The sequence below is a fragment of the Phocoena phocoena genome, chromosome 4 (genome assembly GCF_963924675.1).
Source record: "Phocoena phocoena chromosome 4, mPhoPho1.1, whole genome shotgun sequence".
NCBI classification, from domain to species: Eukaryota; Metazoa; Chordata; class Mammalia; order Artiodactyla; family Phocoenidae; genus Phocoena; species Phocoena phocoena.
The window spans coordinates 32,717,070-32,733,014 of record NC_089222.1 but is presented as its reverse complement, the minus strand read 5'-3'; the positions used below and the strand labels follow the sequence as shown (position 1 = coordinate 32,733,014).

Below are 15,945 nucleotides of genomic sequence, written 5' to 3'. Positions count from 1 at the left end.
TGCACCGGCAGGCGGACTCTCAACCACCGCGTCACCAGGGAAGCCCGGACACCACTTTTTCCATCTACTACCAAATCCAGCCCCTGAACTTCACGTGTTACTAGGGAGCAGAAGGGAAGGACAAAGTAACAGAGAAAGAAACATGTGCCTCTCCACTTGCGGCCCAATTCTTAAATATACTTTTGCCTCCTAAGTGCTCTCTCCCTGCTGACTCCGCAGATGTAACCAGAAGATTGCCTTGGAGGGGACGAGCTTACTTGGGGGCTCTCTGCAGCTGTGTGGTATACAAGCAATATCAGTGAGGGGACACGAAGGCCTCACATGGTTTCATTTCATGAGAAACAGTGTGACTTCCCTACAGAGAACTGTTCCCGAAACACATCTGGCTCCAGCAGCACACTTATGAAAACAGTTCCCAGGATTTCTTCTCTCTTGGATCGACACCTGAGGGAAGTCAGAAAACAGGGACTAGACACAGAGAAGGCTGCTCAAGGAGAACTGGGGGGGACTGTCCTAGAGCATTCAAAGCAACGTCACGTGCACATATGGTCTCAGGTAATCCTGAGAAAAAGGTTGTGAGGAATCTGAAGCTCAGAAACGTTAGGGTACTTAGCCAAAAATCACACACCAGTCACTCAAAGCTAATATAATGATTCACTCCTAGCCAAACTCTGAGGTTGGATGGAATCCAGTTAGCACAGAGAAATACAGGGACTTACGAGACAAACGTTCAAATGGTAATAAATTCTTAATGGGAACCTATGTTTGAGGAAAACGTAGAAGCCCACATAAATCTGAGTCCTGATAGGGATTTTTTTTAGGGCCTTCAGTCCGAAATCCCAAAAAGGTCGGGTGACGATGAAGGTCACACAGCTGGTTAGTGTAAAGCCAAAACTAGAACCCTAGAGATTACAGGAATGATTGGATGCTGAATATATTTGAGCTTATAAAACACTTTTTACATATATCAGTGCTAGATCTCTTAATTTATATACAATTGGAGATTGTTAAAACGTCTCATCATACACGTATGTAAGTACATGTGCTGAGGTTAGGGGCTGGGGCGTGTACAGTGAGGCAGAAGCAGGGTGGCAAGGCATAGGCTAATGTGTCCTGAGCACATTCTTTGACCTAGGTTCTGACAGGCGCCTTATGGACTATGTCACATAATCCTTATCACAATCCTGTTGTATGGTTGCTATTATTCTCATTTCAGAGATGAGGACACTCAGTCACAGAGATGTTAAGTAACTTTCCCAGGGCCACACAGTGGCATTCAGATGGAGAGAGTGTACACAGAAACGGTCCATGCTTCCTGGCACACTGAAAGAGCACAGAAAAACAGACAATTCTTATGTGGCACAGTCGTTCCTATCCAAAGAATAAGCCTTTTCTGAATCGTGGGGATACCTTTTTTTTTTCTTCTTTTTTTAAAAGTAAAGATCGAAATACTGTGTGTTCAAATTCCTGCCTAACTGTTTCTCTCCCCCCCACCCCGGCCCCCAGAACTAAAGAATGGGGCTCAACGTGACATTTGCAAAATTACCAGGTAAGCGGTAGGGAAAAATGCAAAGAAAATCTTACTTGATCGATAACTGTTATTTACACTACGTGGCCATTTAGGGGTTTCAGCGGTCACCAACCAACTAACAAAATAAACCAGCATTTATCCTTGCCTTTCATTAAATGTAAAACAGCAAACATGCAGGGTGGCATCACTGAGAGAAATTTAACTTGCCGTCACTTTGTTTTTAAGCTTTGTTTCATCTAGAGACCATCTCTAAAAGAACAAGAAAGATTAAACTAATAATTGGGGAAGTTTTTCATACCCAAACTAAAGTACATATTACTTTTCAGATGTAACAGTCTAGATCAAGGTTCACTGAGATTCCCCAAGAGGTCAAGACAACATCTACCTACACTACTGGGTAGCTAGAAAATGGTCATGCAAGGGCAGCTGAGCCAGGGGAGTGACACCCTGCAATTTGCGTGACTTTGGTATTTCATTCCCACCTGGCAGGTAGAGCAGTGATATATCGTTGATACTTTCACACTTTGTGCCTAAGTGTGACGTGCCCCAACGAGCAACAATGCAGCTTCACCAAAAGCAAAAGGACCAAGATTCTTCAACACGTATCGTTCAGAATGTGACTGCTATTAATGACACAAAAGTCAGAGAGTGAACATCTACTGAGTACTAGACACTGTGCTTGAAACGTATGCAGAGCGTTTAACTCTCAGAAGATCCAGCAAAATGGCCGCTATTTAATCCATCTTACAAAGTCATGAAGTGACTGAACCAGCATTGTCAAAGAGGACTGTCTGCAATGCCCTCTATCTGCCCTGTCGAATACAGGAGCCACATGTGGCTAATGCAGTATCTGGCTACAAAGCCCACGCGTTTCTCCAGCACACACAGGTGTACACACGATCCCCCTTACACACAAACACAGGCAGCCACAGCCGCAACACACATCCCACAAAACCACTCTCACAAACCCACTGGCACAAAATGATGATTTACTGTGGAACCAGTGTTCGTATGTCATTGCCTCTGCCAATTCAGTTTAAAAGGAGTTGGAAGAGGGGGCGCAGAGGGGAGAATAAGAAAGGGATTTTTACCCTCAATTATCACCCTGTAATCAAGCTCTGCACTAAACAAACAGGGAATAACATCTTGGGAGATAAGGAGTGTGTGAGCTGTGAGAAAACAGCCTGTACCCTGTAAAAACAGCTTCTAGTTTTTCTTCATTGAATCACCAAACTACTTGTCATTAAAAATGTTCCCTAACCTGGCCAAGCTCTTTACTGACAGCAAAGAACAACACGATAAAACCTCCTGGGGAAAGAAAGCCACTCACTTTTAACGGTCTTTGTTCCTGAGTAGGAACTTTGCAGAGAAACGCTTCTGGGCATAGCCACAGACTTTGGAAAAACTGGGGCAATGATACAGAAGAGAAGAAAGGCTGGCAGGAAAGAATATACCACAGACTTAATTCTAAAAAAAAAAAAAAAAAAAATCTGTGTCACACAGAACTCTCTATATTAAGTTCTGAACCTTCCAGAGCAACCCACAGATGGTTATTCCTGCTTCGCAGGAACCATTTTTCTCTCCACTACCATATTTATTGCATAGGATAACCCGTAACAGGCTTTAACCACTAATTTGTTTAAGCTGCCTCGTAAATGTAGAATTTGTAAATGAAGTAATAAACAAGCCCAAGCCTATTCCATTGAATTAAGAAGTCCTATATTCTAAAACGTTAATCCTGTACATAAACTAAAGAAGTAAAACTGTGAGGTGACATGCTCAGCAGACTGTCTCAAAGCCATGAACGGTTCAATAATCACCGTGGAACAAGGTTACTCATACCTGATATTATTTATGACTCAGAGTATCTTTAAGGACTATTTCTGACATGCTGATTTAAGACTGTGTTTGATAATAAACATAACTGATCAGTAAATCGTCATTTAGTAAGAGTGCTTGTTCATACAATTAAAACTTTTAAAGTATATAATAAACAGATACAAAATCCCTACCCAACCCTGAGAAGTATGGGTCCTTCCGTTCCACAATGGAAAAGCACAGCAGATCCAGGGAGCCGACACTAAGGGTGGAAATACTCCATGCCTATTATGCTATGGTTCGTGAACCATTCTACTTGCATTTACAATGGTTTTGAAAATCATTCGTTAGTAGTTGTTACAAGGTATAACCAGTGTTTCAGGAGATGATGTAGCTGCCCCTTTTCAGGCTGGGTCCCTCAGCTAGACCACTTATCCTGTTTAAAAGTTACTTGTCCTCTCTCTACTTCCCCTAGGGTTCTATTCTGGGTTAGATGAAAGTAACTGCTAATAGTTTAATTGGGGAAATTAAGTCAAGCAGGTACCTTAACCCAGGTAAAGCTGCACATCTTAAGAAGCTTCTAAGGGCATGGATGCTGATGTAGATCTGACGGAGCAGAAGAGGCCAAGACTGAGACACTTCATTAAGTTAAAGACAGGCTTGAACGATCCTGTTCCAAGACAACATTTGAAACTGGCAACAGGAGTACAGATGGCAGCTGAATCAGGCATTTTAAACTTGTAAAGCTGAATAATACTGTGGGTCTCATCATAACAGGCTAGTCCGGGTATAAATTACCAGCCTGCGTAAGGACGTTTAAGCCAGGAATACCAGTTTTTAAAAACACTTGTAGCAGAGAATAAAAGGGAAAGAATCAGCAAGGGGACAAGGTTACTCGGGAAGAGCCTACACTTAAATTTCAGGCAACAATTTAAGAACCTGTTTTTGGATTGTAATCATCAAAGCTATCTTCCTAGGTTCGCTTCTTCAAAGAAGGGAAACAAACTATATACTTCGCCACCTGTCATGTAGGGAAATGAGGGCTAAATTCATGCTGTTAGCTCTAAAACAAAATCATTCCAAAACATAACTGTAGCTATAGTAAACATTATTAGTGAGATGTGAAAATTCAGAAATGACCTTCCTTGTCAACTTACATCCAAATAGTTCATTTGTAAATTGTTAGCTCCAGTTTAAAAAAAAAAAAAGACAAAATGTAACTGGATGGTCAAGAGATTTATGGGGGCAATTGCCCAGAGGGACTGCTGACAGCTGTGCAGGTCTGACCTCTGTGGAAGAGAGAGGGGAGCAAGGAGGCAGAGGAGGAAGATTCAGACTTCAGTGTAGTTTGAAGAAAGTTTTTTTTTTTTTTTTTTTTTTGCGGTACGCGGGCCTCTCACCATTGCAGCCTCTCCCGTGGCGGAGCACAGGCTCCGGACACGCAGGATCAGCGGCCCTGGCTCACGGACCCAGCCGCTCCGCGGCATGTGGGATCTTCCCGGACCGGGGCACGAACCCGTGTCCCCTGCATCGGCAGGCGGACTCTCAATCACTGCGCCACCAGGGAAGCCCTGAAGAAAGTTTTGACCAGACTGATGAAAAGTCCTCCAGCCAAAGTCACTCATCAGAGAAACCCCTACTGTCCCAGGAACAGGCTTGTCTTAGTATCATGTGCTCAGTTACTGGCTGGGAGCAGTCCATGCAAAGCATGGCATCAGCAAGAAAACAGTGCTGGGTTCAGAACACTGAGCTGGAGTTGCCCATCAATTACACTCCCTGCAGTAGGAGATCTGAGAGGCCCGTTCTCATGGCTGTCAGGCAAATCCAATGTTCATAAACCATTTCATTGATTATATGATACAGTGGTATGGTACAGGCCTTTACACGAACTCAAAATTCCAAAATAGCAAAAGGTTTAAAATTTTCATATTCTCAGCACAATACGTATAATCTAGACTTGTAAATTAAAATAGGTACCAGACTGCAGTTATTTTCAATAACTGTCCTCCTTGAGAATGAATTTAAATATTAATGACAATTGTTCCTTTTTATTTCTCTTCCTAACGATGGTCCCTAAAGTTTCTTAAGTATTATAAAAAAAAAAAAGTCACGGACAAAAAATTCAAAATGACCTGCTAGTTTTGCTCTTTCTCAATTCTTGATGATTAAATAGCTTAAAACTAAGAGAGAGAAAAAGATATTTCAAAGAGCCTGCCAAAGACTGCACTAAAAGAATAACCACATGCTACCATTCTGTTACATAAAATTCTAATTTTCTGTTCCCAAATTTTGTTGATTCTATTTGTAAGGATATCAAACACTGAATTAAAAATCTAATCAAGATAATTTTCACTGGTATATTTATTTTCATTTTCAAACCGTCAGTATAGAGAGCCAGAAATTCACATTTTACTCATGGGACTTGGGGGTGGGGGATTTAGGGGTGAGGTCACCAGTTCTTTTTTTTTTTTTTTAATGTTTTTTCGTCTGTTTATTAAAGTATAGTTGATTTACAATGTTGTGTTAGTTTCTGGTGTATAGCAAAGTGATTCAGTTCTATACACACACACACACACACACACACACACACACACACACACACTTTTTCATGTTCTTTTCAAGTATGGTTTATTACAGGAAATTGAGTACAGTTCCCTGCACCATACAGTAGGACCTCGTTGTGTGAGGCCACCAATTCTTTAGGCACTCAAAGTATTCACAGTGCAATAAACTGGAGTCTTTAAATTACTAAAGACATCTTTTAACTAGCCCGAAACGGCAATAGTTCAGCCTGTGAGGAAGCCCAGCACTCTGTAGGGCATGCATCAAAGCACTGAAGTGACGTCTCCCCGCTTCTCCTACAGATAATGAGCTGCATGGTCCAGGGAATCACACCCCAAGTAACACAAGCGATGGACCCGGAAAGAACACCACCATTAACAACGAATTCGACACCGTCGTCTTGCCTGGGCTTTACCTCATCATCTTTGTGGCAAGCATCTTGCTGAATGGTCTAGCTGTGTGGATCTTCTTCCACATTAGGAATAAAACCAGCTTCATATTTTATCTCAAGAACATAGTGGTTGCTGACCTCATAATGACGCTGACGTTTCCATTTCGAATAGTCCACGATGCAGGATTTGGACCTTGGGACTTCAAGTTTATCCTCTGCCGATACACTTCGGTTTTATTTTACGCCAACATGTATACTTCCATCGTGTTTCTCGGGCTGATAAGCATTGATCGCTACCTGAAGGTGGTAAAGCCGTTTGGCGACTCTCGCATGTACAGCATAACCTTTACAAAGATTTTGTCTTTTGGTGTCTGGGTGCTCATGGCTATCCTGTCCTTGCCAAACATGATTCTAACAAATGGTCAACCAACTAGGGAAAATATTCATGAGTGCATGAAACTTAAGAGTCCTTTGGGAGTGAAATGGCACAAGGCCATCATTTATGTCAATAGCTGCTTGTTTGTGGTTGTGCTGGCGATGCTGATAGGATGTTACATAGCCATATCCAGGTACATCCACAAATCCAGCAGGCAGTTCGTGAGCCAGTCCAGCCGAAAGCGAAGACATAACCAGAGCATTAGAGTGGTCGTGGCCGTGTTTTTCACCTGTTTCCTACCCTATCACTTGTGCAGGATTCCTTTCACTTTTAGTCACCTGGACAGACTCTTAGATGAATCGGCACACGAAATCCTATATTACTGCAAAGAAATGACGCTTTTCTTGTCTGCGTGCAACGTGTGCCTGGATCCGATAATTTACTTTTTTATGTGCCGCTCATTCTCAAGAAGGCTGTTCAAGAAATCAAATATGAGAACGAGGAGTGAGAGCATCCGATCACTGCAAAGTGTCAGAAGATCAGAGGTCCGCATATACTATGATTATACTGATGTGTAGGAGTTAAAGGCCACCAGGGCTTCTCTTGTTTGTCGAAGTCAATGTGTACAAACTGTAAATAAATTTGTCTTTCGATTACCCTCGCTTGAGCCCATCGAAATATGGATGAAAAGAGAACTGAGATGATATGAAATTGGGGTATAATTTGGAACTGAGAAAAACATTAAGGCATACCAAAAAAGTGAAATTAACAAGAGGTGGTGTGTCACTGAGTGGCAGGGATCATGGCTCAAGGTTGAAGGAGCAGATTACAGGTGCAGAAAAGGCCACAGCGATGCCAGCGCACGGCAAGAAATGCTTCCAGGAAATGCTGGTGCTCTGAAGCCACTTCTGAAAGAAGAGGAAGTAGAGGGAACTCTATCTAACCTGGATCCCTAAGATTTGGGAAAGAAAATGCTGTTTTCAACACAGCTCATTCACTGCAGATGTAACTGAGTGAATATGGATTGCTAGATCTTTCTGTCATTGTATCTATGGCCCATACACAACCTTTAGCCATGATCCCCTGTCTGTGTTTATTTATGTCTTATGCATATGAGAAAAACTTGCACAGTGAGGGGTGGGGGGTAGGCAAGAAAGTTCAACTGTGTTTTTTTTAAGCAACGCATTTGAAAGACTTAAGTCAATTAACTGATTTTAAACTTAGATTATTTCAGAGAAAAAAAAAAGTCTGACCAAAAAAAAAAAAAAAGAGAGTATTAAGACAAGTAGATTTTGGATAAAACACTCTGAACTTATGTTTGACATTATTATACCCTATGGTGCATTTGAATCCTCCTGTACTAAGGGTAGAGAAGAGAATGTGAAGGCTTGGTTAATAATCAAGTATATATAGTTTATTCAAAAGCCACTTAATAGTCCTTATTTTAGAAAAACTAGAGTTTTAAAATAGTCTTCCTTTTGAGCTATATCCCATCATTAATAGGGATATCATTAGTTTAAAAGTAACACCTTCAGTAGAAGAACAGAGCTCAATAAATCCAGTCAAAAAAGACTGAGTAGCTTTTAAAATCTTAGAATAGTTTCTGCTTCGATATAAACCTTTGAGCCTTCATTCTTTTTCAAAGCCTTCAGCTGCTTGACCACTGACTAGATGCCTCATTTGTTCCTAACACTCAACAAGGAACCAGGGGAGCATTAAAAGAACAGGAGTGAAGGCATGTTTGCTGAGGAAAAGGGAACATTACCGGTTAACGGAGACAAAGCAGACATACACATGCAAAACAGTGCGATATTTTATTTAGACTCTTGTAAACGATCTGCCTGCTTAATTCTAAAAAGCTAAAGTGAGCAAAAAAGAAGTCAAATATCCCACTCAAAAGTGATACTACCCACTTCCATGTGTGTGTGTGTGTGTGTGTGTGTGTGTGTGTGTGTGTGTGTGTATTCTGTTAAAGGCATGTTCACCTCAGAACCTAAAAACTAAGAACCTACCATCTTTAATAGCATCAATGGCTCCATTTGGTGCTCTGAAATTTACCAAACCCCAGACTTCATTTAATCCTCTAAAATTCAGGCCTCAGTCTAAGAGGTCCTTAAAATATTTCAATCCCACTTTCATGTTTCTAAAATTGGATTGCTGTAGAGTTAGTGGGTACATTTTATGTAAGGGTGGATTTATTCTCTGAAATTACATGATTAAATCAATGGGACATCTTAAAACATTGACTCAGGAAAAAAATAGAAAGGATTATCCCTATTTTTTTAAAGCTACATTACCAAAACATCAGAATCATACTGCTTGTTTTTCACACCAATGCTCACATTGTGGTCACAAAAATTACTTATCCAGGCCAACCAAGAATGAATCATTTATATAACTAACATAATATCAACAGGAACAGCATAAAATATTGTGCTGGTGTCATAAGTTAATACAAACTACTGCATTAATACTGAAGAAAACAAGAATTCTATTTGACTGGTTTTTAATTAATTGATAATTTGGAAACAATCTTAAACTTGAAATCTAAAATTTCTTACATGGAGCCTTTGGATTATATTCAATATTTCAGGACCTTCTTAAGGCAGCAATAAATAACAAAGTTATTCTTTATTTTATGCAAATGAGAAATATATTCGGATACTTTCAAAAAGAAATTTTTCTATTACTTATAAAACTTACATGCAGAGAAACTGACTAATAGAAAATCTTCAGTGGATTACTAACTCTGTTATATTCATTATACCATTCATACCATTTTCTTCTCATTTCCAAACAGTATACCATAATTTTTTTCTCAACTAAAGCTTCAAGGGAATGGTAACAAGGAAAATCCATAAATTTAGGTAAATAGCTAAGCCAAAATTGTGCATAGAGACAGTACAACCTAAACCACAAATTTTATGATCATTTTGGAGAAATGTGATATATATGAAAAAAATAAACAAAAAAACAACAAGGGCAAAATAAAGCTTGGTGGGGTCACTTAAATCTCATAAATAGAGAGTTTTCTCCCAGACAGAACACCGCAAAAAGACAGCTATCAAATCAATAAATACTTACTAGGCACATACCATGTAAAAAAAAAAAAAAAGTCTAACATTATATTTACAATAATCTTTGGCTATATCTAAGTAAATTATAAAAGTAAACATTTCTTAAGATCAAACATTTTCAAATTTCAACATAAACATCTGGTAGATGCTGACTTAGCTCCCGTCCCCAGCCCTCTAGCACCATCTAGTGGTAAAATTCATGAAACAACTGAAGAAAACGACTCCTGTCCTATTTACTGCTTGTGACTGACTACACAATAACATGGCCTAACCCTTCCCCCCTCCCCCGAGTACTCCTTCAGTCATCTCTAATGCTAATGTACACCAAAAACAGTCCTGGAGCTGCCCAGACAAATGTATGCTGGAAATGTTTAAAAAAATAATTAATACCTATAAGAAATTATCTTACAGATGTTAAAAAAACTAAAAAGGCTGCAACATACATGGATTTCACAGGGAAAATGGAACAAATACTGGCTGCTCTTTCTTGACATACAAAAAAATTTTAATTAAATATAAAATGATTTATTAGAGTTGAAGAAGGAGGAATAAGATCGTCAGTGTTAAAATTTTTAACGTATCAAGAAATGCGTGGGATTCAAATGGCAACTTTTATTTTGAATATTCTAAAGTTTTTCTTATAAGCTACAATAACAAGAAATCATCTAAAATGATTTTTATAATGGTGTAATGTGGCTATCAGACCACCTATCTTTTCTTCTCCTCATTTGAAAACGCAAGATATGGAACTGGAAATTCCTTTCTTTCAAACAGCTTCATTGGCAAGTGTTCTTGATAAAGTGGCCAATTTCTCTTTGAATAATGCCAGAGAATATCCACTGGTTGCAGCAGTTCTCAGAAATGAGCCACACATCTGATTAGATCAGCCTAGCTTATGAACAAGAAGCTAGAATTAGTCACCAGACCACCCGAAGTTTCCAAGTCTAAGTTTAGGTTTAAATGTTATAAACAAGACTTTCCAACAACACTCTAGACACGTTAACCTGGACACACATATAAACACACAGCATGTATAACGAGGGCTAATAGATTTAGTATAACAAACATGACTCAGCTCCTTAACCTATGATGGTTTTCAAATAGTCCTTAGAAACAGACCTTAAACACCCCATCCCATGCTTGTTACTACTAGCCCAAACCAAAATACTTTCAGTAACAGTGAAGCCATCTGTCAAGTATCAAAAATAAATATCTCTGTGTTTCCTCAAAAAGCCTGAACCATATCACCAGTGTCTTTAGAATTTTATGTGTGTTTTATGCAGCTAGAGAAATGCCACCATTAAACACAATGGAAAAATGAATAAATATAAAAGGACATGAATACTGGGCAGAACACTTACATGATATAAATTTGGAATCATCTAGATCAGGGCTTCTCAACCCCATCAAACCCAATGCACTCTTTCTGGGGGATGTATTTCAACCTATTTTTAGTACAGTGATGTGAAAGCCAGACATAATACAACCTATCTACACACACAGACCTCACTTTGCGCGGTAGTGTGGGACCATAAAAATATGGACTGCATCGCTTTCTCTACCTCATCCAAGGAGGCTCCTTAACCCTGGAACTTGATTAACAGCATCACCATCCACCGAGGCACATGAACTGGAAATTCTGAGTCATCCTATGACCCCTCTTGCCCTCACCCCTATTAGCAGCCCTGCACCAAATCTTGCAGATTTGCCCTCAGATACAGTGGGCAAGCTAGGCCTCCACCCGGCCTGGCCCTGCGTCGGGCTTGCCTCGGGCCGGGGGAGGCTGTGTCGTCTCATGGACCAGCAAGGACCTGGGAGCACAGCAAACCTGGCTCCCACCTCCCACCGTACGTACGCCCAGCTGAGAGGAGAAAACAAACCAACTGCACCACGATTCTAAACTGCCGGCACTGCTGCTAGAGGCCTCAGGTTCTCCCTTCCGTCCCAGGCCCTCACATACTCTTCTTGCCTAGTACTTTTAACACTCAATGGTTATTTTCTAATGAAATAAAAATAGCTAACTTTTATTGGGCACTCCCTACACAGCAGGCATCGTTCTCAGCACCTGACCTGCATCAACTACCTTCATGCCCTTGATAAACCCCTGAGGAAGCACCAGTCTTACCCTAACGTTCTCAAGGTCACACAGGTCAGAAAAGCTGTTGCTGGGATCCAGACTCAGGCCACCTGGCTCCAGAAGTTCTGGCTTTAACCACGGCTCCATGCTGAAATGAAACGCACGCCTCAAGGTATTAATGACACGACCAAAAGCCTTGCCAATTATTTATGTTACCGAATGCTAGGAGCACAAACTACTTCACCACTGCAGATAAGGCTGGGGTTGAAGTTGAGAAGCACCCTTAAGCAAAGCCTCAATAATTTCTTCACTAAATATGAAAGATTATACTCACTATTAAGAGAACATTAAGTTAAGCCTATCAATCACACGTATTTGATCTTTTTATTCCCTTATAATTCAGATGAGCATATAGTTCAGGATCAAAACCTAGATGACTTTTGAGAGTGAGAGTGTCACGTACTGAGCTGGCACGGGTGTAAACTGAGACAGTGCGGGCAAACCCGTGGGCATAGCGCATCTGAAAATTCGCGTCTACGTTAGGATTGCGTTACCCAGTTAAACAAGCAGCTTAGGACAAGGAAAAAGGGCTCAGGGAATCCAGCCATTTCATCAGCGAGAGGCCCCACAGTGAAGCTTCTTCCATCCAGTTTACTAACACAAACTGGGAAGCCCTGGATGCTGGAGGAGCAGGTATTCAACAAAAATCTCTAATGGAGGTTTCCTGGGTGGGTGGATAACGGTTTCTAGGTTAGTGGTCGCTGCTAGCGGCTTTGTTCAACGCCACAGTTAAGAACCCAGCTCACCCAAGTTGAGTATTTTTATTTGCCTTGGCTTCCTGAGGGAACACATAAGCTAAATTCTAGTTTAAATTCTCTCTCTCCTCTACAGCAAAACCATCGCAAATCTTTTGTCCCACTATTAACGACTAAGTACGAAATTTATGATTGGTATGATTTCAACAGGATTTTAGAGAGGGAGGCTGCATTTGTCCTTCCAACACACAGGCCTCCGTCGAGACAACTAAACAAACAGGCTGGTCAGGAGGCTGGGCCACTGAGGGCACTGACGTCACCAACGAACTACAACTCGGGTTAGATAAACACCCCCTACAGGAAGCCTGCCAGGCTCCCGAAGGAGGAGTAGAACATGGGATCCGAACGAGCCTTCCGGTCATGATGGAGTCACACAAGTGGAACCATCCGTCCTCATTCAACCCACCCCGCGATCCCTGGGAATAAGACAAGGGCAACACGCACCGCTGCTCCCTGAACAGCTCACCTGAGGACTAAACACAGAAACTTGGCCTCACTGATTCTTCATTCTGATGACGCCAACTGATCCATGCAAAACAGCCTAAGAATCACTGCTGTGCTCCAAATATGAACTAAACAGGTACGTAGCTCTCTACAGCATTAATGGCCTAAAACCACAGAAAAATTTCTCGGTCACGCTGCCAAGGAAACTGAATTGCCGAAGAGGACCACACAACACTCGCGCAAAGCAGAAGCACATACAAGCGTGCTCTAGCTAACAGCAGTTTGCTACACAGAGAAGAAGACTGAGTCTACAAATTTCAGGTGTGCTTAGTCTTGGCGGGGTGGGGACAACAACAACAAAAAGCTGCATGAGCTCACCCACAGCATTCAGTTAACGTCAGCCAAGTTCGCTGAAGTCTCCCCACCACGAAACCTTCCCCTCAACATGCTAGCGCCTGCTCTTCACACATCACGCAGCCGGAACAGGCGACATCTATTTGTCAGAACAACTCTGGGAAAGTTTATCTAACTGATAAAAGGTTTATCTAACTGATATCGAGGCACGGGGAAGTCATTCTGCCCTATACGTGAGTTGACTTGAATTTCGTGCTAACAGAACAGCCTGTTTGTGACCTATCAAATGTACACTGTACATCTGCTTTAATTATTAAAGAAAAGGGTGCACAGACCAGAAGTAAAGGCCCTTGTTAAAAATAAGGATTAAATTCTTCCCTTCCTGGGGTGCCAGCGTTGGTCCTCCTTCCATGACAAGACGCCCGTCCCAGGGGCCAAGGCCACACTGACTCACTGTGTACGTGCCGATCTTTTTTTGGAAACCATGCAGGAATGTATCCCTGACTTGTTTTATGTGCTCTGTTCTGAGAAGACATAAAACTGTGCTGAAAACCATGTTTCTCCAGAGCAGTTCCTCAAGTATCTGAGAGGCTGTCTCCTGGGCTTTAGTCCTCAGTTTGGCTCAGATCAAACATTTTTCTATTCCTGTTACAGATTGTTTATTATTTTCATTGACATAATAAAAATGAAGTATTCATTCTCTATGAGTCTCTTTCTGGCCGAAGATTCTCATTCTAGCCGAAGCTTCTCTCAGTGACTTCTGAGGGCTCATTTTCCTAACTTGTTCTAACGATTTACTAAAAAAGCTGAGCCGTCAGAGTGCTAAGTAAACAAACCGTCTTATAAAGCAGCGCGCAATCCTCTAAGGGACCCATCCTAGGATGAATCATTATGCAGGTCGGGGGTCCAGAAACCTACGGAAGGAACTCAAAAGTGGGCAGATACAAATGAGTAGATGATTTGATGCCACTGGGTTAACAGTATTTAAAAATATCCACAGTCCTTGTTTTCAGATTAATTCCATCGTCTCTCTTATCTTTACCTACAGGACCAGAGCATACAGTTGCGGGATATTCCCTGTCTCTCCCCTGTGTGTTTTGGTAACACACATTCACTCAACAAACATTTCTGAGAGCCTGCTATAGGAGCGGGCACTGGTGAGACCAAAACAAGCCAACCAAGGCAGCCACTGCCCACTCCAGCTGAGATTGATATAAAAACACAGGCCATGTGGGAAGTATATGAACAATGCCAAGATATCAGGGACACGCCCAGGGATAGTGACAGGTGAACTGAGTCTTAAGAGCAGTATGGAAATAATGAGAAAGGATACATTTTGGAGACTCCGAGGGATAAAAGAAAATGCCCTCTGGCTTTATGAGCACCTTTCCAAAAATCCATACATAGAAGAGGAAATACATGCACTGAGATTTTGTTTTTGTGACTATGAGTTCTCAATTTTGACTCTTTGCTAATATCATCAACTGAAATTCATTCTTTCTGATTCTTAAGGTTAAACCCAATCTAATCTTAGCAACACAGAAAACCTGTTTGAGCAATTCAACTAATTGAGACTGGGTATTCAACTCATGACTCAACGTCAGTGCCTATTTCAAAGTGAGGTTTTTGTTAGCCGTCCACAAAATATGTAAATATTGCACATATCAATTCTTTTTATGAACTGTTACTGGTGCCAACCTTCCAGAAGGTGGAGCTATCGTACCAGACATTTGTTTCTCCAATAACTCTCAGATAAAGGTAAGCACACAACTGCCAACGAATTTCCGTGCCTGTCGCTCATTTCAAGAGGTTAAAATAAACAAACAAAAAAGCACTGTTTTACAGTATAGTGACTAATTATGTTTTAAAGACATAATTTCTGCCACACTCTTCCACTATCCTAAATCAATGCACTGACTTTGGCAGGATTTGATGCTTCACATAGAGAAACACAAAAAGGCATGTCTGCATTCCATGTTTTTCTACCAGATCACACTTTTTAAAGCACGTCTTCAATTATTGTATCACAAAGCTCGAAGGCGTCATGGTACAGTGAATTATGAACGCCTCACCATGACGATCAAGATATCCTCACGTTATGCCCCACCCGCCTCGGCTGACTTTTCTTCCCTGATGCCTTAGCTTACACCGTTCTTTTCCTCCCAGATTGACTTTCACCCCATTCTAGGCATAAAAGAGCCATCATTTCAGACACCAGCTCCTTCACAGATCCTTTTCGAGGGCAACTTCCAAACTCACTTCCTTTCTTCTTCTTTTTTTTTGGCCATGAGGATTGAACTCTGGGCCTCATCAGTGGAAGCGTGGAGTCCTAACCACCGGACCTCCAGGGAATTCCCTAAATTCATTTCCTTTAAATTTCTCTGCACTTTCCTATAATGTTTCTATTAAGCCTTGTACTAAAATTCTCTGTATCCTTAACCCACTATATCTCTCAATGTCCAGTGGAATCCTGTCTGCAAACATAACCCCCTCTCCACAC

General features: G+C 41.2%; 2 protein-coding genes across 2 annotated transcripts in view; one reads left to right on the top strand and one right to left on the bottom strand.

The window, feature by feature from the left end:
* MED12L (mediator complex subunit 12L) overlaps window positions 1-15,945 on the bottom strand; it is a 308,272-nt gene that overhangs the window by 110,709 nt on the left and 181,618 nt on the right. The gene's annotated exons all lie outside the window — the stretch shown is intronic.
* On the top strand, window positions 1,516-7,256 carry GPR87 (G protein-coupled receptor 87). The gene is made up of 2 exons (XM_065876154.1): window positions 1,516-1,549; window positions 6,214-7,256. The coding sequence occupies exons 1-2, from the start codon at window positions 1,516-1,518 to the stop codon at window positions 7,254-7,256; spliced, it is 1,077 nt and encodes a 358-aa protein (XP_065732226.1).